Source organism: Carettochelys insculpta, chromosome 9, assembly GCF_033958435.1.
Source record: "Carettochelys insculpta isolate YL-2023 chromosome 9, ASM3395843v1, whole genome shotgun sequence".
NCBI classification, from domain to species: Eukaryota; Metazoa; Chordata; order Testudines; family Carettochelyidae; genus Carettochelys; species Carettochelys insculpta.
The window spans coordinates 62,636,760-62,663,482 of NC_134145.1; the positions used below are offsets into that span (position 1 = coordinate 62,636,760).

Consider the following 26,723-nt stretch of genomic DNA (forward strand, 5'->3'; position numbering starts at 1 on the left):
AGCGCACGCGGCCCGCCACGGCTCTCGCCCCGCCCCCTCCGCACGGCGCCGGCCGCGGGGGCCGCCGGGAAAGCGCGCGCTGGAGGCCGGCGGCCGGAGGCGGACGCGCTCCCTGGCATGACCCCGGCGGAGCCCGAGCTGCTGCTGCGGGAGCTGGGCGGCTGGGACGGGGCGCTGTGCCGCCGCCAGCTGCCCTGCGTCCTGCCCCGCCTGCTCATATCCTTCCGCCGGCCCCGAGGGGCGGGGGCTCGGGCCCCGTAGGACTCGGGGTGCTGCACGCGGGCGGGGCGGGGGGTGCCCCCGGGCCGGGTCATGTTGCTGGCCCAGGAGTGGGACTGGTGGCGGGTGCCGCTGGGGCGCCGCAGGCGGGGGTGGCGGGCGCCGGTGAGAGCCGGTCTCGGGTAGCTCCCGCATGGCGTTGGGACGGGGAATAGAGTCGGTGGGTTCATGCAGGTTCTCTAGCGCCCAGCGCTGTGCAGCCTGTAGCCTTCCTTAGTCTGTCCTCCAGTTTAGCCGGCACGAGTCTCTGGCGTCTCGGATTCCCTCCCTCTTCCCGCCCCAGGGGGCCGTGTTTAATTATGTCGTGGTTACCGAACCTTCAGCCGGTGTAGCCCTCTCAGGGCTCTGGATGAATGCAGCACTCCCCCCGGCAGTGCAGCGGCCAGGGTCAGGGCTTGTCAGCTTCACCCTTCCGGAGAGGGACTTACCCCAGTGAAAAATAAGAGTGTGGCAGCGTTCTGAAAACACGCACGCAGGTCCGGTTAGCAAATGTCACAGCGGTTCAGTCCAGTGAAAATCCCACGTGAAAAGGATTCGGCATTCCAAAGAATAAACGTGAAATGTAGCAACCCTGCATTTCAATCATCTAAAAAACCTCATATTACAAGAGAGAACGTGTAAAAGGAAAACTGTCATGAAAAGGAGAGGGAGTCTAATTCCGCCACTGAATTGGAAAAGAGGAATAAAAAACTTTATTGCCACTAATGTATGATTATTTGGAATAATTATTGTTAACCTTTCATGTATCAGGAAAAGGTGGGTATGTTTGTTGCACTAACATCTGTTGAAAGAGACATGGTTCTGAGCCACTTGGTGCTATTTTTCAGGTATGGGAAAGGAACTGCCAGCCTTATAGCAAAATGTAAGGTGAAACAGATTGTTCAGCACAAATAGTTAAGCACGTATTGTAAGGAAGCATTGTCACAGAGCATCAGCAATGCACAACCCACAGATTGCAAACTTCCCGTGCACCATCTGTGGCAAAATGTGCACCTCTAGAATTGGCTTATACAGTCACCACAGGGCACACCATGAGACCAATAACAGATGATCTGCACAGATTTGTCATCAGATCGATGGACTACCATTAGATTAGATTGTAAGGAAGTAAACAAGATAGAAATGACTTGCTTACTTCTCTACAATCATAGAACAAAGGAGTGGGCTTTTATGTTACAGAGTGTTTGTAGTAAATTGTAAATCTACTGTGTGTCTCTCTTGTTTTTTTGCATCTACTAGAGTAATGAACTTAAGCTCCCAGGCTTGTCTTTTGAAGGCGTTGTGCAGGATCTTTTCAGGATCAGGACTGATAACTCAGAGTGACTGCTTTGTGAAAATTGTTCACTCAGAAGGGCAATAAGGTGTGTTTGATGCTGATAGTTCCTTTCCCAAACCTGAAGAACTTCTAGATAAAAAAAATTTCTCTCTCTTTGCAACAGGAGTTAGTCCAATAAAAGTATTGCCACACTCACCTTGTCTTGCTAATACCTTGGAAACAACACAGCTACAACTACACATGGGCATGAAGGGGGTGTAGTGGGTGCTGCTGGTGCCGTGTGGTGAAATAAGTGGAGAGGGCAATCTCCTGCTCCTGCCCTGCCCTGGTCCAGGTAATCTTCCCTGCTTCCATCCAGAAGATGGCTGGTGTGGCTGCTGTAGGGCTTCCACAAGTGTGGGGCCTGGGGGCAGTTGCCCCGCTTGGTTCTATTGGCTGGATGGCTGTGCCCATGCAGCATACTACTTTTCATGTAGACAGTCTGACAAGGAGTAGGATTGAGAGTCCTGTTACAGGAACGCATTGGAAAATAGGAATAATTCAAAATTATAAACAAGATTATATTTTTGTGTTTGATTGAAGTAGTTAAAGTAACTTTTTAATGACAATTCGCTTTGAATATGTATCTGTATATAATTATAGCAGTCCTAATCCTGTAAATATTTAAGATCATGATGGATACATCTAGTGGGAATAATGCCATTGATTTATCACATTCTTTTAAGTGTTTGCAGAACTGAAGTTATAGCAACTTCATAGTTGGACAGTCTGTATTTTGGGACATATTTATATGTCTTTTCTTTAACACTTTTACTCTATGTATCAAAATTCTGATGACTGGACAGAACATATTCGTAAGCATAATAGCTTTATTTTCCTAAAAGTAATTTTGTATTACCATTATTGTTTTGTGTTAATTACAAATACTTCTATAACATAATCTTACTTGGTTTTGTAAGACAACCCTCAACAGCCACAAACATCCTGAACAACTTAAAAGGAGAAATAGAGACATGGATGTATTTAGTTTTTCCTCTCCTGTGATTGCTAATTGTTAGGGTATTTATTTAAAAGAGAATCACTTTTCACTTTGTCTCATTTGTACATTGGTATTACAGTTTCTCATCAGCATGGAGGTGGTTCTAAGAACCAGATTGTGGTAACAGGGAATCTTATAAATTAATTATGCAATCACTTGTATTAAAAATATTCTGGTAAAGAATGGGGGAAAGGAGAAAACAGCCAGTAGGTAACAGTTTAGCAGTTTGATAATTATTTTTTAAAAGTTTGAGTGCCTCAGATGTTCTTTATAAAGGTACCTGTGTTAGGATCATCCAAGAGAAGGGGAAGTGGAAGCGACTGTATATACATGGGTAAATTTTCAAGCATGACTTCTCTTAGTATGCTTAGAATTGGGCTTACAATAAGCTTTTTTTATAGGGGTTGTCATAAGTGATTCAGATTACTAGTCAATGTGGCCTGGTATCTTATCTATAGGATATAGTGCTGTGTATCAAACTGTTGCTGTCTGGAAAGGTAAACATCCATGCACCTGTCAAATGCCCTTTGTGATGGGAGTGTGGGATGGGATTGCTTCCATCCTAACCCTCTCAGGTTGTCAGTTTGTATGTTGGGGTTGCTATCCCTTTGCAACTATATGAGTATTCTTCCTAAAGGTATGAGTATTTTAATTATAGCAAGACATTGGAAATGGTATTTTTGATCATTTTATGGCAGTCTCCTTTACTGTAAATATTTTGCTTCACAGGTGTGCTGAGGATCCTGATTGAAATGTTTCTGCCACATATCAACCTTTCAGAGTTAGAGCAAACCTTTTTCTCAAAAGTGTTACCCAAGGTATGAAGTCTTTCATAATGTGAGGAGTCAAACATCAATACAATACTAAAAACCTGGTTAAAAACTGCACATTCACCTTTTCAAGGTTGGTAGTAGTTTGGGTATAGCATACTTGTTCGGAATCCAGGTTCAAAATAAATTCCCCTTCACCGTAAAACACTTCAGTGGTTTTATATCCTGAGTTCTGCTCCTGTGATATTTATTGTTGGTTTCAATGGCAGGAGGATTGGGCTCATGATATTATGTATGATGTAGTCAATAATAAAGTGAATTTTAGAAACCTCTTTTGGGAAAATTTGACATAACCAAAACAGCTGATAAGCACATGGAAAATTACTTCATTTCAAATAAACTTTAGGTTGTTTCCTTGGATGAATTGCAAGGCCCAAAACTAATTTATTTGTCGTAAATAACTGAAGCTAAATTAGCCTAGGATATGGTCAGTCCTGACCAAACAATTTATTATAGTTGTACTGAAAATGTTAACTATAAGAGACTACAGTAGGGGTTGCCTCCTCGTCATTATCTGTCAGACATTTTTAGTTCCCTACACCCCTGCTTTCAGATACCAGAAAGTCTGTGAGAGCCTCCTATTCAGTTCCTATTCCAATATTAATTGTCCTTTAACAGATTTTCAAAGCATAGAAAGAAACTTGGTTCATAATGTGAATATCCTAAACCAGTGTAATTTCAGCTCATCAACCATGTAATATTCTGTCTATGACTGGAAAGAGTCCTATGGCTCCTTTTCATTTCAAGACACTGTGGTTAGCAGTGGGGGTGAGGATTTATGGGCACTGTTTGGGTCTGCAGCTTCTCTTATGACTTATCCATCCAATATTGGATTTGCAGGGTCGATTACAATAACTGCATGTCAGTCTATTTCCGAATTCTTGATTATTTCGTTTTTTGGCGGGTACGTCATTTACATGTACTCTTTGATTTTTGGTCTCCCCCCGCCCATGTGCTCAATGAGGAAGGCAGATGTGGTGCCTGGCTTGAGGCGGGCGGTAGCTGACCAGTGGAGTGCGATGACTCCTCCCACTGATGAAAGTGAGGAGGGTTTATAACCCGTAACTGCCACTTCCCATGTTGTTTCCATGCTATCAGCAAGGATGGTGTGTCCTCTCCATTTGGCACCCTCTTACATGCTGCATTTCCGGGGCTGGCGTTTGGAGCGAGTGTGTTGCCCAAGCAGCACTATCCCCGCTCAGTTGCCCCAGCTGAATCCAAAGCAAAGACAGAAGTCCGTATGTGTGGAACTGAGGTGACTGCAGGGAGATGCTGGAAAGCAGGTTTGACGAAAGCAGTTGCCTTAGGGTCTCCACTCTAGATTTTCTGTCTGGCTTTACTTCCATAGCTCTTGGATCTCCTGAACCTACTCACAAGGCAGTGAGGAATTTTCTGACAGGATTGTCTTCACAGAGGTGATGTAAAGAGTCACTCTCCCTTGGATGCTGGTGACCAAATCATGGTTCATACGCCATTTGGATTAACCAAAATAATCCAGGGACCCAAGTATCCCAGACCTTCATCTCATGCAGAATGACGGGGACTGGAAGGAATAATTCTACCACTAATGCTGCTAAGACAGCAAGACTGACCAAAAGAAAAACAAAATGACAAGACTTCCAAATCTCAAGTAGTGTGAGGTGAAACAGTTATTAACCTTTTCAGAATAATCAACTGCCATCAAAACAAACTACAAAACGATTGATTTGTACCCAGACTTCAAAAAAGTCAGTGGTGGGTTATGATGCGCTATACAAAATGCGTAGTAATGTTAATATTAGTGGTAATATTGGGTAAAGTTGGGGTTAGAGGACAAAATTGTGGTTACACGGGAAACTCTTTTTAACTAACTATAGAGAGACTCATTTCTGTTTAATAAAGAACATGTGATATCTGCCCTCACCTTAAATAAAAATGTGATCTGTGGGAACTGCAGGTTCAGACATACAGTACTTTATGGTTCAAACGGCTAGGCTATGAATCGTAAGTCTTTTCATTCCATGCCTCCATACTGGCGATGAAAGTGAAAGTTCTGTGACTTACTTGTGCTTTGAATGCCATTGTTGTATACCAGATCTATTAATATTGGTTTTATTTTCATTTGCTTTGTTCTGACAGGCTATACAATTCTTTGATGATTTGTTATATGAATTATGCAATCAAGCCAAAGGACTAACCAGCCAAAACACAGAGTTATGCAAATCAGTGAGGAATGTTTTGCAGGTAAGTCTATTGAAGTAGGCTGTGAGAAGAATGATTAGGTGATGTAGTTTTTTTGTTTTGTTTGTTTTATTGGTTTGTATGTTTTGTTTTTTAACCAGCCCTGTGGAGAGATTTTGGAAGTGTTTATGCCATCAACAGCTGAATGTAAAATTCAGTTCTGGATGTGTCATGGTGCAGGTAGTATCAATATGTTAGGCTGTGGCCATATATTTCTCTTGTTAAAGAGTAGTTCAGCATGTGCATAACTGTTTGCTATACCATGGCCTTAAATCTCTCACCCTCAGCACTGTTAGTCTCAATTTTCATCGAGTTGCTTTGTGAGGTATCATGTCTATCTGCCATTAACTCTATATGATATGTATGTCATCAGTAATAAAAATTCTGCAGATCAAATTCCACCCTTGATGACACACACGGGCTACGTCTACACTAGCCAAAAACTTCGAAATGGCCATGCAAATGGCCATTTCGAAGTTTACTAATGAAGCGCTGAAATACACATTCAGCGCCTCATTAGCATGTGGGTGGCCGCGGCACTTCAAAATTGACGTAGCTCATCCAGACGGGGCTCCTTTTCGAAAGGACCCCAGCTACTTCGAAGTCCCCTTATTCCCATCTGCTCATAGGAATAAGGGGACTTTGAAGTAGCCGGGGTCCTTTCGAAAAGCAGCCCTGTGTGGACGAGCCGCGCGGCAGCGAGCCACGTCAATTTCGAAGTGCTGCGGCCACCCGCATGCTAATGAGGCGCTGAATGTGTATTTCAGCGCTTCATTAGTAAACTCCGAAATGGCCATTTGCATGGCCATTTCGAAGTTTTTGGCTAGTGTAGACATGGCCATGAAGTTCCATTGTATTCATTAATGTTACTAAAGTGTAGCTGAGGACAAAATTTAGCTTGCAGGTGGATTTGAATCAAAATTTGATAGATGATATGTAAACCAGAGTAGAATTCTTTATCTTCAGACCTGAATCAGGGATGTAGTGCTAACAGGAATAAATAGTAGTAAAAAACGCTTTCGTCTCTGCAACAAGCAGGTGGTGGTCTGAATGCTCTCAAAGAGCAGAGCTGGTATTTAGGAAGATGCCACTTTTTTGTAATCACTTTTCAGGCTATAATTGTGCTTTGAAAGATAAGTTGATACTGTGAATCTTGAAATAATAAATGACGGATACATAGCAGGCAGTACAAACATGAGTCTGTCATAAATAGAATATGACATCACAGAAAAACAGTGGCTTGGAAGAGCATCTCTTTTTACAGAGCTTCATCTTTCTGGCTTCCTAATACTCTTCTGTTTGCTAAGGTCATAAAAGAAAGAACAGTTTAGCCAAATGCAAAAGGGAAGAGCTACTTTATAATTTTTGCTTTTTGAATTAACTGCTGCAGTATGTTGTCATAGTGTGCCTTCAGTGATCATGATGATGATGTCACTTGCAGACTATGGTGCAGCTGCTGGAAACTCTGACAAGTTGTGTGCGACATATCTGTACCCTGCAGGAGTCTGTGCCTCTGGAGAGTATCCGCACCCTTCCCTCTTCCATTCTTTATGTAGTCAAAAACACATTTATGCACTGTAAGGTAGGTCTGTGGATTAACAGGAGAAAAAAACTGTTCTAGATCGAGTTATAGATTTTTTTAAAAAAATCCTTTGAGATGTGATTGTGCTTTGAAGAGTTGCTTTTGTGGCTTTCCGTATTTGTTGCCTCAATACTAGTTCAGATATGCTCAGTTTGCAACTTTGAAGATGGCTTTTCCAACTGCCAGACCTATAAACTCAGCTTTGCTTCTGAGTGTCAAACTCAGTTATTTCTATCTTGTGCATTATTACCAGTAACAAAGGCTCTTCTGATGAAATTCATAGAATTTAAGATGGAAGGGGATCATTAGACTATTTAGTCTGACCTGTTTATCACAGGTCATTAAATTTCACACAGTTACTCCTGTGTTATGCCCAATAATATGTTAACTAATTAGGCCCTCACTGACATCTGCAAAAGCCCATTGTCTTCAGTGTATTTGCAGAGGTGTAAGCAGTTATGGATGTGTTAATATTTATGAATCAGTACTAATTTCAATCCAGACTTCTGGTTGGGATTAAATACTTGGCATTACATATAAAAACACGTTTGCAGCTTTGCATCATGCTTTACAGTGCCTGCAGTTGGAGAAAAATAGTTGTGCTTGAAATCTTTCCCTCTGTAAGCAGTGCCAATACATACGAGTATTACATAATAACTCGGCATCCTTCTTAATGGCATTTCTTTCATTTTCCTTGCTTGCTTAGAACCTTTAAATACTTATGGAGCCAAATTACTTAGTGAGACCTTTGCTAAGGAGACTTTCTCAAGGAGGCAATTAAGAAATACTGTACAGTACTGGGAAGTTTTTGGGATACAACTATGCTTGTCATGAAGCACAGTACTAGATTTTAGTAGAAATCTGATTTAAGAGTCATGCATCAAGGCTCTGGTCCAAACTACAGTGAAATCACTGGAAAGACTTGCTGACTCCCTGTTCGTTGAATCAGGCCCTAGCTGACTGGAATTATGCTTTTCAGGCACAGTAGCCACAGATGGCTGTTTAAAATCTGTAACTCTTGCTGGTTGTACAAGTTGAAGCAGATGGAGGTGTGTCTTGATTCTGCATCCATTCACATCTGTATCAAAATTCCCATTGATTTCAGCCAGATCCAGATCAGGTCTTGATCCTCCGATATTTTCTAACTCTCGCTCACCCCATGTTTCTTGCAGGACAGCGAGGCAGTGTACAGTGGATGCCTGCACTTGATTTCTGACCTCCTCCAATCTCTGTTTAAAGAGACCTATTCTCTTCAAAAGCAGCTTATGGAGCTGCTCGACATGATCTCCGTGGAATCTGATTCTGCTGAGGACACTACTGTAGATATGGTGTTAGGTGTGTATTTCTTTATCCTGCCCAGACCCTTGTTTTGGACAGATGAAGGGCCTGATCTTCTAAGATGGAGATCACTTTCTGCTAGGTGTGGAGAAATCTCAGCTCCTGTTGCCTTCAGTCAGAGTTGAGGATGTTCAGCATTTTAAAGCATAACTTTATGCGCTTGCCAGGATCATGTTGCCGTCACTTACATATGAGATGGAGTGTTGATCAATGAGACACACGGGTTGATGTGGTCTCTGTCCCCACCAGGCACCTGATGATTGATCAGTTTTCCAGAACTAGAAGTGGTTTTGCAAATGCAGTGATGTGACAGCTGTTGGGATTTATTTTTTTCAGGTGCATGGAATAAGCATTGAAAGTACAGGTCCATTTTAACTCAGTTTGTTTGCTCTCACTTATTGTTACCTCTACAGTGATCCATACTGTGCTGGATATCTGCTCTGTTATTTCCAACATGGACCATGCCCTTCATGCCAACACATGGAAGTTCATAATCAAGTATGTTTTAATACTCTGAATGCTGCTATTGTGTGTCACATGTATATTTTATAGCTGCTGTTTTATAATTTGTATAAAGCTAGGATTTTCAAAAGTTCCTAAGGGAGGTGGGCCCCATTTCTCATTCAAGTTCAACTAGATACCTGAATTAAATGCATTCTCAGTAGAAAAAGTTATGAGCCTTGTTTTGGAAACTCAAATACACTTCGATTTTTTTATATTATGTTAAGGAAATAAATTCTACATACAAAATTATGATTTAAATATTCACCAAGGATCTGAATTGGAATTTCACCAGTACTGTTGGATTAGTTTCTGCCACCTTGTTGATACATCCTATGGTCCTTCTGTGCTTCAATAAAGAGTCACAATGAGGCTAGAGCTGTTCTATTTCTGAGTTCCTTGACATTTGTCAGGACACTCCGACATTTGTGCACTCAGATACCATGGTGATGGGTGCAGCATAGGATCCTAGACAAAATAGAGTTGGCTCTGTGGAGTAGTACACATTGCAACCTGTTGTCACTTGATTTATTTCTGACAGTTAAGCATGGGATCCTGTTTGACTTTTTTTAGGCAAAGCCTTAAGCACCATTCCCTGCTACACAGCCATTTGAAACACAAGGACATCCTTTGTGGCCTGTGCAAGGACACCCTCGTCTCATTCCATTCCTGTTTGCAGCTGGCTGAGCAGATGAGGCTGTCAGTGACACAGGTGAATGAACCATCACCCAAAGCGACTTTTGGGCTTGAGAGAAAGTTGGGCTAGGAAGCCCTGCAAATATATATGTTCAATATGCAGTGTTATTGGCTAACACAGATCAATTAAAATACAACAGTTACATGTTGAAAATTCCAGTGAAAAATTGTTCTGAGTCTAGGGACACTGTTTTAGGGTTTTCCCCAGTTTCTGCTATGTTTGTGTGGATTGCAAGCTTCTTTTAAGAAACAAAATAAAGTATATAGGCCTGTTAGCAAGTTCTCTTGCAATGTAGCTTTTTTTGATACCTCCTTAATCTGTCCATAGTGATTTTATTGCTGCTTTTCTTTTCAATAGGAGAGCACTGACCTCAAGTTGTTCCAGAAAACAGTCAAGCTGTGTAGGTTCTTTGCAAATTCCCTTGTACACTATACCAAGGTAAGATGTATCATTTGGGTCCCACAAAACTAACTGTATTATGTAAACAGACACACTGATAAAATGTTTTGTATTGATGTTCAGTACTTATAACTGGTATCCGGTTAACACACCTGCTTATCTATGGGTGATTCATTATCTCACATGTAGTATAATTTGGAAACTTAATACTGTTCAGTGCTTCAGTCTCTCTTGGGCTAAACAGCTGTCTTGCTATATTCTTCCTGCTGAATACTATGCGTCTGACTTCATCAGATTTGTCACGCGAAGCAGGATCAATACTATACCAATATGGGAGTGTCATGATGCAGCAAGCAATAGCATTGATGAGTCAGAAGGGGGTGCAGGGAACCAGTGTTATGGTAACAGCCTTGAACCTGTAAACAGACAGACAGTTGTGAGGGATATAAGATTATTGCCAATTTAGCCTTAATGTTCAGAACATATTCCTGGTCTCACTTCCAACATCCTAGGGCTGGTATTTGTCCCCAGCACATTATACATTTTTCACGGGGCCTCAAATTAGTTTTCAGAGAGAGTTCTACTCTGGAGGCTGCTCATTTGAATAGGCCTGCTAACAAATTCCTACTAATATATTGCCTTCATTTGAACTTGTTCTATTGCTGAGAAGCCAATAGGAACTTTTGGCACAAGGAGGATACATGTGGTAGCATGAAAGGCAGCATGGTCTGGTGCAGTGGCTTTCAACCGATGTCCATGGACCCCTGGGTATCTGCAGATTATGTCTAAGATTTCCAAAAGGGCCCACACTTCTATTCAAAATGCTTCAGGGGTTCACAAATGAAATAAGGTTTAAAACCACTGTTCTAGAATAAGGGATTTCTTCATTCAAGTCCTTCCTCTGACTCTTTGACTTTGGTCAAGCCATTTAATTGTTGTGCCTTAGTTTCCTTATCTATAAAATTGGGATATTAACACACATCTACCAAATGAGAGGGTGAGAGGTCACTAGGCTTTAAAGCCTGGTGACCACCAGACCCCCAACATAGTTGAACTGCCCATTGCAGAATTTTTGTAGATGCTGGCAACTCTCAATATCGCCAGCACAAATAAGTGGCTTCCATTTCTGCTGGTTGAGGTGGGGAGATACCCAAAGATCCTAAGTGGGTTAGTTAAGTTTGGGATGTAGCTGAGTGAACTTTCTTCATAACTGTCCCCACAAAATCCTCTGGCACGTCTTGTGCCAGCAGTGTAGTAGTGATGGGCAGGAGTTAATTACGTATGGAGATGGGCAGAGAAAAATGTGTTATGCTGAATGTGAGTGTTCAGGTTAAACAAGACCTTAAGTTTGATTTTAAAGCAAATGTGAGCACGAGATCACCTCAGGACTTACAAAGAGACAATGCTCTAAAAATAATCTGGATGCCCTCTTTTTCTCATGGGATTTTCTACATGCTCCCATCACCTACCGAGGAAGTACTATAGAAAATCACTTAACTACTTATTCTCGCTATCGTTTTTTTTCTCCCCTATCCTCTTTCTGCTAATGTGCTCATTTTAATCTCCGGATACCCATTTAGATAACAATCTGAATAGCAATAACAAATACAAAGTCGATAATGAGATCATCACATTGACTGTTGTGTTAGTTACCATTTTGTTTATACTTAAAATAGGAGAGGAGTGTATTTTTGTTTGCCATGGATTGCGGTTATTGCTCCTGTAAATGAAGCTTAAGAAAAAATTTAGCCTTTTAATTTAGCTTCCTAAAGAGAAGGAGAAACATACAGTAATTTTACTTAATATTTTATCAAGTGTTGTGGACTGTGTGTATCACAGCAGGCTACAACTTTCAAAAATTAACTAGATTTCATAATAAAGGATTTCACAAATAAATTCAAGTAAGCAACAGCAAAATATATTTAGTAGTATTTGTTTTTGAATATACCACTCAAAATTGGTGACTTTTGCAGGAATTTATTCCCTTCCTCACTGATTGCTGCTGTCAGTTACACCAGCTGTATCTCCAGGTATATAGGTAAGTGAACCTCAGAGAATAGTGGTTTGATTCTGCTTCAGGGACATCTCTGTATCAGCCCAGCTAGTGACAGGAGTTCCAAAGGTTACAAGACTGGTAAAAATAAAAGCTTGCAGCATCCACTTCTGATTTGCTCTGTGTAGAATAGCATGCAGAATTTCTCTGGCATACGGAGGTTGGAGAAATTTGTACTTCCTCATTGGAAATGTCTTTGGATGCTGAAGTGTGGTCTGTTTATATGTGTAGCTATTAGTCACTCTAACCCATTGACTGATCAACTTATTTAGTACTCTTAACCACATACGTGGCCCACAGTGCATTAAGAGGGCTGCATCCAATGTTATCTTTATGTCCCTAAGGACGTCACATGTTGTCACAGGATGTCTGTGTTGACCAGGCTGCAGATTGAGAACTGTTTCTCTAACCTGTCATTCACATACCCCCAGAAAAGGAACTAATGCCACGAATACCAACATGTTACGAAGCGCCCATTTTCTTGCATGTTCTTTTACTGGCTCCTCTCAGTGGATATACCTGGATAGAGCTCACTGTGCACCTGGGTCCCTTTAGAAGTTACTTGAGAATGGGACATGCTTGTTCTCCTTTAAATTGGAAATACATCTGTACTTTTTTCCCCTTCAGCAAATTTCCTCCCAGTCTGTATGCTCCTGTGATTCCAGAGGCCCATCAAGATGAAATAACCAGGGTTTTTCTGGTGGCATTGGATCGTCTCATTCACCAGCTTCTTCCCTTCAAACCTTTTCTGGAACAGGTATTAAGTGAAAAATTAGGTAGGTTTAAAACTATTACTGCCTAAGTTTTACAGTACTGTTGTGCTGTCTCTCAGCAATAGAATGAGGCGTCTTGACTTTTTGTGGTTCATTCACTATGCAACACTTCTTCAAATGCTGGCTTGTTATTTCTGTTATGATAGTTTTAACAACAATAATAAGCCTGACAGTATTATTTAGGATCCATACTCTCTGAAGACAGCAAAGAAGTAAATCCCAGAGGGATCCTGGGCACAGGAGCTGGGGAGGGAGAGCAGCAACAGCAGTGGCAGGGAGGGGACGGCAGTGGCAGCTATGGAGCTGGTGTGTCTCCAGCCATAAGGGATGTGGGGAGGCCAAAAGCAGCTGCTTGCAACATGCAACCTCCCCCCCCCGGCCACAGCCTTGCGCACACACATCCCCCACCCCTCTTCAACCCTCCATGGTTACAAAATGAACTGTGAATTCGGTAGGGTTCTACTCATGGGGCTCTCATCAAGAGGGGAGACTGGTGCATCATGAGAAATGTGGTCTGACAGTAGAGCCAGGGACATAGGGGAGGACAGGAGCATATAAGGCTGTCTAACTGCATCTCTGCTAAGGCACTACAGTAGCACTTCTGAATCAAAATACTTTGTGTTTTGGATAAAATGTTACCAGTTGTTACTTTTTGCTTAAAACAAAAACACTTCTCTGGGATCCAGCTGTCCCTCTCTTTCCCAGCCAGCCCCATCTCTGTGTGACTTCTGAGCTTCATTAGCAGCATTAATGCACTTTTCACTCAGTCTTCCGTTGTCAGTGACACTCCGTAGCTTTGTCTTGGTTCCATCAGAAATGCTTGTAAGAAATCCAAATGTACTTTATGTTTAAAATCCCTGCAGATCTATCTCCTGAGTTGCACCTACCGCAGTGTCATCTTCTGATCACCATAACGGCCAAGCTTCCCGCTCAGCCTGAGGATGTGCAAGCTCTCTGGACCACAGGGAGTCAGCTCTCAGAAGAGGTTCCCAGGTAGTTTTTGTCTACAGCAGTCAAGCTGCACAGGTGGACGTGGGGGTTCAGCTGCAGAAGGCCCCTCAAGCCAGCAAATCAGCAGCCTGAGCAGGCTGTGAGGGCCTACTGTCTGTGCTTGGCCAGATGGGCTGGTGCTTGTGACGTGTAATGCCTCAGAGGTGCTAAGTACAAAGGAGAGAAGCACTGGTCAGATGAGGGAAGAGGGATGGCCTTTGGGCGCAGGCAAGGCTGGGAGAGAGGGGTGTGTGATTTTTTTTATATTCAAAACTGGTCAGCTTTCCCTCAAGTCAGCATATTTATTCCCCTGTAGCTGGCCTGCCCCCTTACTGAGCAGAGGTGCCTCAGCAGTGGACTGATGCTGTGCTCTCCTGGGTGCCCTCAGGAACTCTTATCAGTCTTTCTGAGGATGCCACTACTCACCACTGGGGGTTGTGCAAATAGCTGGAAGCAGTTCACAGTAGTTCAGTGTCCCCAGAACAAAGTTAATCACGCAACACAGAAGTTCACGTTCAGCTCCGCACAGAGCTCTTGTTCTGTCCTAGACAGTTGTTCATGGAGCTTCCAGTCCTGTCCTTCCTCCAAGCTCAGTCTCCTTCTTCCTGTCAGATCACTCTCCCTGTTCTGAGAGACTGACAGTAGTGTTTACACTGCTATCCTTTGGAATTCTTCCTCCTGATTGGGCAGACTCCCCTTCCTCTTAACCAATCATAAGCTACGGGGCTTCTCATCCTGGGACCACAAAGGGACAGAAACTGGATTTTTCCTGACTGACTACTCACTGCTCAGGATTGCTTCCTTTCTTCCTGCTACAAGGCCCTTTCCAGAGCCTCTGTTTATTCTAGTGTCCCTGGAACAGGCTAGCCTGGCTCTTTCTAATTGTAAAAGTGTCAGTGTGCCCTTTTACAGCCTCATAAGCATGGTCAAGTATCAGAGGGGTAGCCGTGTTAGTCTGGATCTGTAGAAGCAACGAAGGGTCCTGTGGCACCTTATAGACTAACAGAAAAGTTTAGAGCATGAGCTTTCGTGAGTAAGCATGGTCATGACCTGAGTTTACAAACAGAAAGTTAATCAGAGTTGTTAAACTGTTACTGTAAAAAAAAAAAATTTGTGTTACTGCCACAGCTCCTAGCAGGAGACAAGAAGGAGATCCCTTAGTTCAGATGTTTGTTCTTGGGGTATGCGTTGTGGACAGCACTAACCTTGCTGTCTTTCATTGTCCTGCAGGCTCTCTTTGTTCTCAGCCCTTTTCTTCAGTTTCCAGCAGTGCTCTGGTGAGCTCTCTTTTCCTGTTTGTTTTCCTGGAGAGATGGGTAATGGACGAGCTGAGGTTCCTGTCACCCTATATCAGCACGTCTGTGTCCACTTGTGTGCCTTCATCGCAGCCATACCTCCATCACAGTTTCCTCATCTGGTAGGTTGGTTTTTGGTTTAGTCATTGTCACCTTTTCATCAGCTGTTTCCTTCTGGTGGATTATCACGTTTTCAAAAAGTGTCCCTCATGTACACGCTGAGCTCCAAAGACGACGTGTGCAGGCATGTGCTGGTTTCATTTTAGTCCAGAAGGCAGATACAAGGCAGATGCGACTGCAGATGTGCAGCAAACATCTTTTATCAAAAAACAACTGTACAAACATGGTTGGAGGCAGCAGTTGTTTTAGAAATGTGTTCTTAAAACCACAAAAGGAGCACAATACTTCAGCCTCTTTAAAAAAAGAAAAAAAAAGGCAGTTAAGTATTTTCTTTTTAACACAAGATCCCTAAAACTGAGAGATTCCAGTTGCAGATTTTATATCCTAGAAAACAGGACATCACAACTACTGTAATGTAGACTGAAAGTTGTTTTTTGTTTTTCACCTTCAGTTTGGGGCGGGATGGCTGCATATTTACAGTACCATGAGCCAAGCATGATAAGTTTGTCGAACTGTTTTATCTATTTGCAGTGCACATAAGTGTTATCTAGTGATCAGAGCAGTTGCCTACTAGTCTACCACTGTATTTTTGTGATCTAGTACAGTCCCATGTCCTGAAAGGGAAATAAGTCCTTATCTGCATTTGTAGTATGGTTTTGAGGCTTAAGTCGTTCATAGTGTTTATAGTGCTTTGAGAGCTTATCAAATTCCTTTATGTTTGGGGCACTGTATACAAGTAGGCAGAATAAAGGACATTACATATATGCAACATATTAAGAAGTCCAGGGAGGCATAGCACTGTGTGTGTTTCTATAAATAATACAAAAAAATCTTTTCCAACATAAAACTAGGACTGACTCCTGAATTCTTCACTTGGAGCAAACTCCTACTAAGGCACACAGGCATTCTGCCTGCCAGAGTACTGAGTAAGGATTGCATTTGGTTTTAAGTAAAGTTTGGAGATGCCCTCAGAAAGAAAAAAATCAAGAAAGATGTTTTTTTGTTGAAAATTCTAGCAAAAAAGTTGACTTTATTTTTCATTGAAAACTTTTGAAGTTGTTTAACCAGTTCCAAATGTACATGCATGTCCAATGTTCCTGGGCCACTGTTAAAAATAAAACTAATGTTGCTAGCCTATGTTTATAACTAAGCATAAAGCCATTTTGTTCCTAGGCATTTTAACTGCAGAGACTGTCAGTCTAATTAAATTGCAGTGTAGTTGTAGTTTTGTTGGTCCCAGGATACTGGAGACCCAAGGGTGAGGTAATATTGTTTTTATTGGACCGACTTCTCTTGGTAAGAGGCAGAATTTTTTCAGGTCTAATCTGAGTGGCTTGAAAACTCCTCTCTCTCATCAACATAAGTTGGTCCAACAGAAGATGCTACTACTTCCACCTTCTCAATCTAATAATGTGTCACAATACGCAGTGGATTAAAAGTAGACTGTAAAATCACAGTCTGTTCATCAGTGCCTTCTTTATTCTTTCCTTAGGAACGCGCTCTGCTGGATGCAGTCCTTGGTTCTAACATGATCACCTCTCTACTGGCTATGGATTTGTGGTGCTTCTTGGCCCGGTAAGCTACCGAGTTACTGTAAGACTCAGAGCAGTGTGCCATATGGGTCAGGCTGCCTGAACATTGGCTTTTTAGCCACATGGTTTGAATTGCTCATAATTCTCAAAGTTTCACTTGTGGGGCAGCAGTATTCCAGAATTGGTCTTTGCTCGAAGATATACCTTATTTTAGCTTAGTTTTTGTTTTTGTTTGTTTCTACTAAGGATGCACTTACCACTAAAATTTTGCCTCCATGTGTACATGCATTATGCATGGGTGTTTAAAGAGAAGATCACAGACCGTTTCTCAAATAATAGAGTAACTCAACATTTTTCACCACTTTTAGATATATTTCACTAATGTAATAATGTATGGAGATGCACCTGTCTCATAGGACTGGAAGGGACCTTGAATGCCCTGCACTCACAGCAGGATCTATCACCATCCTGACAGTTTTGTTTTTTTTTTAAATACTCTACTTGCCCCAGACCCTTAAATGGCCCCCTCACAAATTAAGCTCACAACCTGGGTTTACAAGGCTAATACTTTAACCACTGAGCTGTCCGCCCCCTGCCAGCAAGCACTCTACCACTGGAGCTAATATGCCTTTGAGTGATAACTTACATTCCTATATATTTACCTTAATTTCATTGTTCTCATGGTCCATTGTACCTGGACTGACTGACAAGTTTTGTGTAAGTTCTCTTCTCTCTACAACACTTACTTTATTACTTATTTGATTAGCCTCAACAGTATTAATGTAGTCATCCATGTGCTCTGCACCTCTCGTCACAGGATGGCTTTGGAATTTTCTCCGGGCAAGTGATATATACAGAGGCCCTTAGGAGGGGAAAAAACATTTTTCTGCTTCATGTGGCAGAGTGTGAACTACTTTCCCAGAGCCAGCAGAACTGGGCAGCTGTGCTAATTGTCTTACTGAACTCTTTCTGTTGCATCCCAGGTATGGAACAGCTGACCTGTGTGCTCACCATGTCCTGATGATAGCCCATTTGGTGAGTAGCACGGTAGAGTCTGGCGTATATGTGCACATGGGTGTCTCTGGGCAGAGGGGTTTTCTGCTTTGCTTGAACAGATGCTTCCAGCATGAAACAGGTTGTAAGGATGCTGAGTTCTAATCCCAGCTCTACTGCAAATGTCATAAGTGACCTTGGACAATTCTCTCATCCTCTCTGTATTTCATCTTTGCTACCAGCAGAGGGGGGGGAAATCCCTTCCTCCCAAGGGTTAATAATATATTTGTAGTGCTACAAGTGGTAATTGTGGTGTTGGAGGTAGATAGTCTGAAGGAAGGGTGAGAAATGTACAGACACTGAAAATTGATATCAGAACTGCTAATTTGGGAGTTACTATAATGATCCCATATGCTAAATTAGAGAAATGGATAGAGAAGAAGTCAGTGATGTACCCCAAGGATAAGCAAGAGGATAGTAGCACACATATGCAATAAAAACAGCACCTTGAAGTAGAAAACAGTTAACTAGTAGATGGCCTGTAATGTAGGGAAAGGCCTGGCTGTAGTGGTGGTGAACGACTGGTGATTACTCGTTGAGATGTTTTGATTAAAAAGGAAAATGTAATTTTTGGTGTAAGATAATTTGCTGCTGCCTAAACAGAGGCCCAGTATCTGTTCGTTTTCAGGTCATTTTCATGAATCACAAGAGTCTGTGAAATGCCAGGCTCTAGGGTTTGTATGCTGGGAGTGGTGTCTCTCTCTTACTGATGGGATAATGCTCTGTTGTCCTAATTCAGATAAAGTCTTGCCCTGGTGAGTGTTACCAGCTCTCTATCTTGGGGGTCCTGCTGAAGCGTATGCTGTTCTTGATGGCTCCAGACCACCAGGCAAGTACAGCATCAATCTGTCCCGTCTTCTGGCAAGTCAGACAGTTGGCCTCCTTTAAAACACCAGCCATCCATTTTCACTAGAAATGGGAAAGTGCAGCAAACAGGGGTTTCTTGCCATCCTGCTGGTGTGAGATGATAAAGTAGGGCGAATATACCAGTACAGAAAGGACAGGAGGTTACCCTAATAACTAACTCATTTCCTGTGCTATCCCAGAAGTGCCTTCTCTGACAACTTCAGTTCTTTCTTGTTATCAGTCCTGCTTTGCTTAAGAGTTTATTTGTCCTATTTTCCCTGTGTCCCAGTTGAGAGATGGTGTGTATTCCGATAGTGGCTAGATAACTTTTGAGTCATAGCATAAAGGACGACCACAGCTGTAGATGTATGGTTTAAAGGCACAATAAGAGTGTTAGCTGCAAATAAATGACTGTTAAATAGTAACCACCAAAAACAACGTTGGGATGAATTAATAAATAATATGAAGATATTATCAGGGTAAAATGGATTTTTAACAAAGTGACTTAGTTGCTTGGGAACTCTACAGACTTCATAAGAAAAGGCCCAATAGCCAAACATTAATGCTTTTGTTGGCGTTTCATATTAATATGCTGATCTGTGGTATGCCTGCATCAAAAGCAGGTGTGCGCGCATGGAGGCTTTTCCCTGACAGGCTGTAAATCTGTTCTTGGAAAGTCAGATGATCAACCTGGGTTTGCTACAGACCTTTGGAGTGAGAGTCAGAGGGCTGACACTGTATACCCTGAGACACAATGAGAACTCACGGTGAAGTCCATTGATCTGCTCACATATATAAAGTTACTCAGTGCAGAAGCGTTAGCAGGAGTGGGCTCTTCAGATGGCTTTCCATTAGGAAACTGTTCCCCCAACTTCTTCAGTTGTCGTTGCTCCAGTGACTTCAGGGAAGCCAAGCAGATTTATGTTTGCTGAGGATCTGACCACTGTTCTCTGTTGCTATTCAACAAAGTAGCATTTGCTGAATCACCTGGCCTCAGCAGATAATTCTGTCACACCTCCTGTGGGGATCTTTGTCAGAGGTTGAATGGAACATACCAGGTTATGTGCACGAATTATTAATTTGTAGGTTTTGCAGCTCATCACTTCCAGGTTCTGTACTGATATCTCTATTCAACATTTACTTGCAGGTGGAGTTTACCCAAAAGTTTCCTCCCAAAGAAGCAGAGAACCTTCCCCTCTGGCAGCATATTTCTCTCAAGGCTCTAACACCAGATCTTAGGAAACAAGTGTCACATCAACTGTGTGTGTTGGGACTCTCACAATGCAAGCAGTGGCTGAGCAGCAGGTGCATCCTGGGAGAACTCCAGCCTGTGGTAAGGGAAGGCGTGACTCTGCTCAGTAAGCCTACAGCTCAGAAGTAATAAGGAGCCTATTGTCATCTGGCCCTGCTTGTTTATCTTTCCCCCATTGTGCAGCCTTACGGTATATTTATATTGCAAGCTGTCTGGCCCAGGGAGTGCCATTTTATTATGGCAGTTCTGCTCTGCAGACGTGAGTGGTGCAGTAACCACTGATGTAACTGCACTGCTAGAACTCTTCTAGTGAAGATACTGCAAAGCCAGTGGGGAGAGTTCATCTGTCAGCTTCATAGCTCCACTTCTACAAGAGGGAGTAGCTACACTGGCAAGCAAAGCACTCCTGTCAACATATCCCTGTCTAAGGTTGGTGTAACTACGTCCCTCTGGGATATGGATTTTTCAACATCCCCCATGCGATGTAGTTATATCGAAATGTCCTTAGACCTGAACTATGCATGAGTACCCCGTGTAGCACAGTGGGGCCCTGATCTGGCCTCAAGGAGGCCCTGAAGCACGACATTCTGGAGGGAGTTCTCTTGTCCCTTCTCTCCCACTTGATGCATGTCAATCATTTTTTAGAAGCGGAGATGTCAGGTAACTTGTGTGTCAAACGGAGAGCTGAGTTTCAACTTTAGACAGACTTTGCAGAGGGCTCCTGGTTATTGAACAACTCTGGAGGCCGCAGCGGGAGCTCCTGGCAATTTGGCATTTTGGAGAGGCATGTTGCTCGTTTACATGACCAACTGTGGAATAGGAACCTGACTTTAGGCTCCTATTTTTGCTCATCCTTTGAAGCAGAACGAGCCCATCGTTGGCAGGTAGTGCCTCCCTTGCAACATTGCTCTTGTCTGTCCACTAACTATAGATAGAGGAAGTTCTGTGAATCAGTACTTAATTGCCTTGCAAAGCACACCAGTGTTCTTGCTTAGACTTCTGGCATGGTATCTTTAAGTGATAAGGTCACTGCTATTCTGAGATGCCACACCTGAAGGACAAGCCCTGGTTTCCTTAAGGAGAGTTGAACGTGCTTGGAAACCTATCCATAAAAAGCCAGCCGTCCAAGGTTCTGCTTCCTCATTTCTGAGCTGGTTGGTCAGATAGCAAACTTCTTCCATCCTTACTCTTGCAGAACTCGTACTGGAGTCAGTGGGAGTTTGCTCTGTGAAGGATAGTGTGAGGTGGCTTACAGCCTGGTGAAGGAGCAGAACTACATTACTGACACTTTGGGCCTCTTGTGGATGAATTCAGCAGGCCAAGTTTTTACCTTGCTGCTCCCTTTCTCTCCCTCTTTGCTAGAATGTTGCTCTCTCTGTCTTGCTGACTGCGTGCAATTCTGCTGGCGACACTCTGGAAGGAGGACTACAGGCAGCAATATTGGGAACTGCTAGTCAGCTCTGGGCTCTGCTCCAGGTCAAACAGGTGAGGGAGTGCACTCTTCCAACAATGTAAAGTACCACTACCCTGAAGGGGTCTCAGTGTTCCATCGTTGGTGTGTTACCCAGTTATTAAACTGGGTTGGAGCAGGTCCTTAAAGCACAGTGCAGGTGATTACCTGTCCTTTATACATCACAGCAGCTGAGCCACTCTTACGGTTTAAGTGTGGATTCTCTAGCTGTAGAAATTCTGTGGTACAGTTTGATTAATTTAAAATGTTTATTTCATTTGCTTGTAGATTGTTTCAATATAATGTAATTCCTTCCACTGGCATGACCTACTCTGTCATTCCTGATGTTACCACATCCCACTGATGTTCCTCATTCCACCAAGTTTCCACAGTGCCTCACTTTACACCGGACAGCCTCATATGTCCCTCTTAGACTTCTAGCCTTTTTTACTGCTTCTTATGGAGATTGTATCTGTGATTGTACTTCTCTGATGTTAAATGTTTTGAGGACGTGAATGACGTTTCATGCCTTTTATAAACCAGTTTAAATTGCCTTGTAAGCAGAAATGCTGTGGTGCTAAATAAGATACTCTTCTGATATCATGAAGGTCTCAAGTCAGCCATGCCTCCAGCAGACGCTTTGCTTGATCCTTCCGCTGCTGGAATTTTTCATCCAAACATTAGACCCTCAATTGATAACTCAGGTAAGAAACATCTTTTCAGGCAACCTACTTCATGCATCCTGGATTTCTGTTTATTAAGAGTGATCACATCTAATGAGTTGTTTCATGGTCACATTTCTACCCCTGAGCAAGAGTGAGTTCTTAATATTTTGCTTCTTTCCTCCCCTGATTTGTTAGCTGTGGTATGGCGTTTGCTGTGCATTGGTGAGCATCACTTTTGGGACTTTGTGTTTTTTTTTTTGGGTTGGGCATCTGCATTTGAAAGAGAAATACACATTTCAAGCTTGTAGGCGAGGATTCAGTTTTTGTAACATTTTGACAACCTCTAGGAAACTTACTTTTTATTCCACTGATGCATCTAATGTCCTGCACTAGACTAGAGTAGTCCTTTCTAGACTTGAGTGAACTCAGACTTGATGTTCATTGAAATCCCCAGTTGAACAGAGTTTTTTGATATATTTTCCTGCAGGTGTTTGCAACGCAGGCTTCCCTCCTTGAGTCAGATCCCCCAGATCATGTTCGCTTGGCAGTGCTGGGTTTGCTGTCTTCGACAGGGAAACTGCTTATACCGCAGGAAATCCAGGTAAATGCATGGGAGGCAGTGTTGTGTCCTGAGACATTTGTATGTGACATGAAACCACTGGACAGTGGCCCTTGGAGATGCTTTTTTTTTCAAACCAGGGGAGTATAGTTTTTAAATTCCAGTGAGACTTTGTTAAATGGGTGTGTGTGCTTGTTTGTGTTATTTCCCAGGAGAATGATAGAAGGGCTGATGTCTGAGCTCCAGATGAGAAGGGAGTATGTTTTGTGTGCATGTTCTCTCTCACAGTGTTTTCGCCAGCCAGTGCTGTTGCAGACTCTCGAGTGCTGTAGACTCCAGTCCTCTGACTGGAATATTTCTTTAATGAAGAACCAGGGTTAGGAAAGGGCAGTATAACAAAAATCTGACTAGGGTGTGCTCCCCTTTCAGGGACAAGTTATACCCAAGCTGTCGTGTCTCTTTTCCTCCCTGTTGGCTGACAAGACTTGGCTGATTTACCAACATGCACTGGAGGCTTTCACTCAGTTTGCAGAGGTAAGAATGACACCACATTGGCTGCATGTATTTATTTACCTTGTTAATCTTCCCTTGTACATCGGTTCCTGTAGCATTTAACTTTTGTTGTTCTTTACTGAACTCCCTCCACTTTGTCAGTAGTTGTCCGGGAGCAAAGTGCTTGGAACATGACCACAGTATGCCGTATGCTATCACACTGAAATCAAGAGATTAACAAAATGGAAGAGAACTACAGTGGCACCAAGCAGTAGAAGTGAAGGAAAAACAGATTTCCAGAGTTGTTTCACATACCACACACACACACACATCCTCTGAGCACAGAATAACTTTCAGATTCTTTGTAGATGATCTACAGTTTGTCTTTACTATGGGTGCATTTCACGTTAATATACTAACCAACTTTTTCTTGCTCCAAACCTTTGACAGGCAACAAGGTACGAAGATGTAGTTCCTCAGTGCCTTAATTCCGAAGAAACTAAAAACAAAGTTGTTTGTTTTCTGGCCAAGGTATCTTATCAAAATACTTCACTATTTCCTTTCTTAATAATGGGGGTGACGCTTGCCCACAGTAAATTGAAACAAGATCATTCTGTATCTGGAATCTGATGATTTGGTTTCTTGAGCTTCTTCATACCTGTTAAAGTTGGCAAGAATGAGGAACAGTGATGACAAGTGCTGTGCAAGTGTCTGCCACAGATTTTCCCAGTGCTCCTCAGCTCTGATTGGTTAATATTTGCCATTGTCTTCCTGGTGCATAGGGACTAAATTGGCTGGTGCGTGGGGCAAGAGGTAGCCATTAGTGAGATGACAGATTGCAGTTCACTTGTTTTAAACTCAAGCTCAGGTATGGAGAGGCCCAAGCCCGCTGGCTAAGTGTGTCATTTTTTATACATGTCCCAGTTAAAATGGGAACTGTAATGGGGTTGACTTTGCTACAGCACTTCCTACTGGTCAGACTGGGACTTAGCTCTGTCCATTGGAGTCCACTGCCATCTGGACGTTTGTCATGGTGCGCCACTGTCTCCTCCATCTCTCCAGGGACCCATGTCGCTCCCTGGGCTGCAGTTTCCCTTCACTGGGGCCCACCACTGTTCTCATCCCCTTCCAGGAGCACACCAGCCACAGTGGCCAACCGCAGCCCCACAGTCGAGTCCCTTGCCTCATGGGCAAGCTGCAGTGGCCGCACTTCAGTGTGGCACAGTACAGTATAAGGGGGAATCCAGAGCCAAGAACCCCCTAGTGGCAGCCACCTCCTGCCCTCCGGTTCACTTGACTGCTCCCATTCCCTGGGCCTTCAGCTTGTTGGCCCTTCTATCAAGGCCTATAGCCTGACAGGTATCAGGTGGGAGCATCTCTCCACCTCCCCTGAGCCTGCCCACCACTGCTCTGTCCAGGGTGCTTCCTCCCTGGGAGCCAGCCCTGCAGCCTAATGGTTTGGACCCAACTGCCTTCTCTGCTGAGCAGCTCTTTATTAGAGCTGCTGTGGCAAGTCATCCTTTGATTGGCTCCCTAGAAGCCTCTCCCTGATTGGAAGGGGCTTGCGCAGGTTCCCTCCAGCCTGTTTTTAATCTCTCTCTAGCCAGAGTGGAGCAGCTGCCTGCTACAGGCATCCAAGTGAAAAAAGTGTCTAGCAGAGTACACCTACTTAATGCAGCAACATCCAAAGAGTCTTGAGGAAAAAAACAAAAACATGGGGGGGGGGGGTGGTACTGTGCTTCCTGAAGGATGAGTAAATGCACTGAACTCAACTGTTAAAAGGTAGAGTTTTCTCTGCTTTTAATAACCCAGTCCTCCTTTGATGTGCTAGCTTCCCACAGGGCAGCCCAGCCTTTTTTGCTCCCTGTAACATAGTGGAGAGGCAGCTACCTGCAAATATACACATAGCAGCTGTAACCTGCATCAGACTGAGCTTTTCTCCCAGACTTGCTCTACAAATCTGCTGGTTGAAGCCTTGCTGAGGAACCACAGTTTAACATAACTGGAGAGAGAGTTTCTGTTACTCTATTGGAAGGGCTGCTTTTTGGATTTGCTCCGTTAACTCTCCCTTGGCATCTCCCTTAGACAAGGCAAGTAGAGGAGACAGCAGAAGCCAGGGCAGAACGAGTGAAACATGAAAGGGCTGTCTGCAGTGCACATTTGCTTAAAATGAAAATGGATGGAGAATGGATCTCAGCAGTAGAGGTAGGTGTGTCTTCAAAAGCAGCTGGGTTGTGTGTGCAGTAGTCCTTAGCCGTGCCCGAATCCTTGGGGAATGGAGTTGTCCTCACCTCCAGTGCTTGCAGTGAAGAGAGCACAAGGTCCTGGCATGGACCAGCAGCTTTGCTCTCATGCAGCAGTTGTTCTTCAGGCCTGAGTTCTGTACTGTCCTTGCTTCCCTCTCTCTGGGCTGAGAACAGGACACTTCAGAGGAGCTAGGAAGAAGCTGGGCGCACCCCCTTACATTGGCCACAGCAGCCACTGGCATTGCTGCTCTGCGTCTGACTACCGGCCAGTTTTCTAAAGATTAAGGTGGAGTTGTTGCTTACTGCTGCTGAATTTGCAGTGTACCAAATATAGCAAGGTTGCCTATGAACAGCTGAGCTTATCACTGCACATTCCATCCTGCAGTACTGCTATGAAGTTGATAACTAGAGGGAGGATCAGTAGTAAGTACCTTGCTGCCCCCCGAATCTCTCCAGGAGGGATATAAAAAGGAGCATCAGATGAAAAGGGGAACAGGTGGCTCTCAGCCTTAGAACAACAAAAGGAACTCTATCCAAAAGTCAGGAGCCACCCATAGTTATGTTAACTGGCACACTGAACCAGTGATCGGTATAAAATTGTTGTTAAGAGAAATTCTCACTATTTCAAGCACCAGCTTTAAAACCTGCATGAAAAATCTCAGCTGTAAGGGGCTCTGTATTTACTACACTTCCTGGTTTTTTGTTTTTTGTTTTTTTCCATCTAAGAGGTTGAGACTTTAGCCTGTAAGAAAACAGCAGAAGTTTCACATCTTGTTTTAATCTGCAGCCTTTAGCAAAGAGAGCTTGTCAGTCACCCTGCGAGGAGGAATACAAGTCTGCTATAGACACAGCAGAAGGGGCACTGGATGCTGTGAAACTGCTGATGCAGAAAGGACCAGCTCCTGCATGGCTTACAATGAAATTAGAAGCTCTACAAACATCAATAAACATTTTAAGAAACAGTGTTAAACTGTAAGATATTAAACCTGAGGTTTTAGAAGTCAAACAGCTCAGCTGGCTTGTGCTGACCATTGCTGAAAATAAAGGGAGTTACTAGTGATACCCTGCTATAAAACACCCTGATTTTGATTCACTACTGTTACTAGTGTTTTGTTTTACAGTAGAAGGTTAAGTTGTTGAATTTAAATGTGTGCTGTGTAAAGGAGCTGATGTCATCTGCTGTGGTAACTTGGGCCAGGGAAGCTTAACAGCATAGTTTAATGAAGTATTTGAATC

General features: G+C 43.1%; 1 protein-coding gene and 1 long non-coding RNA gene across 5 annotated transcripts; one reads left to right on the top strand and one right to left on the bottom strand.

Annotated features, from left to right (window-relative positions):
- The first annotated feature begins 90 nt into the window (after positions 1 to 90).
- FIRRM (FIGNL1 interacting regulator of recombination and mitosis) lies at positions 91 to 26,473 on the top strand. 4 transcript variants are annotated; one of them, XM_075002365.1, is made up of 24 exons: positions 91 to 215; positions 2,369 to 2,409; positions 3,324 to 3,412; positions 5,543 to 5,647; positions 7,086 to 7,226; positions 8,399 to 8,561; positions 8,978 to 9,062; positions 9,639 to 9,777; positions 10,120 to 10,200; positions 12,135 to 12,199; positions 12,842 to 12,990; positions 13,851 to 13,980; positions 15,208 to 15,394; positions 16,885 to 16,967; positions 17,908 to 17,959; positions 18,717 to 18,806; positions 19,971 to 20,156; positions 21,438 to 21,560; positions 22,134 to 22,229; positions 22,678 to 22,791; positions 23,179 to 23,283; positions 23,692 to 23,772; positions 25,327 to 25,446; positions 26,275 to 26,473. In XM_075002365.1, the coding sequence occupies exons 1-24, from the start codon at positions 118 to 120 to the stop codon at positions 26,461 to 26,463; spliced, it is 2,712 nt and encodes a 903-aa protein (XP_074858466.1). In that variant the 5' UTR covers positions 91 to 117; the 3' UTR covers positions 26,464 to 26,473. The 4 variants fall into 4 exon arrangements, 3 of the variants coding, with proteins under 3 accessions (XP_074858466.1, XP_074858467.1, XP_074858468.1); XM_075002366.1 differs by lacking the exon at positions 7,086 to 7,226; XM_075002367.1 differs by lacking the exons at positions 91 to 215; positions 2,369 to 2,409; positions 3,324 to 3,412 and adding an exon at positions 3,484 to 3,497.
- Positions 10,248 to 15,308, bottom strand: LOC142017479 (uncharacterized). The gene is made up of 3 exons (XR_012646537.1): positions 15,183 to 15,308; positions 12,734 to 12,962; positions 10,248 to 10,577 (listed from the first exon to the last, which is right to left on the bottom strand). It is a non-coding gene; the product is annotated as an uncharacterized LOC142017479 (long non-coding RNA).
- Positions 26,474 to 26,723: the final 250 nt, after the last annotated feature.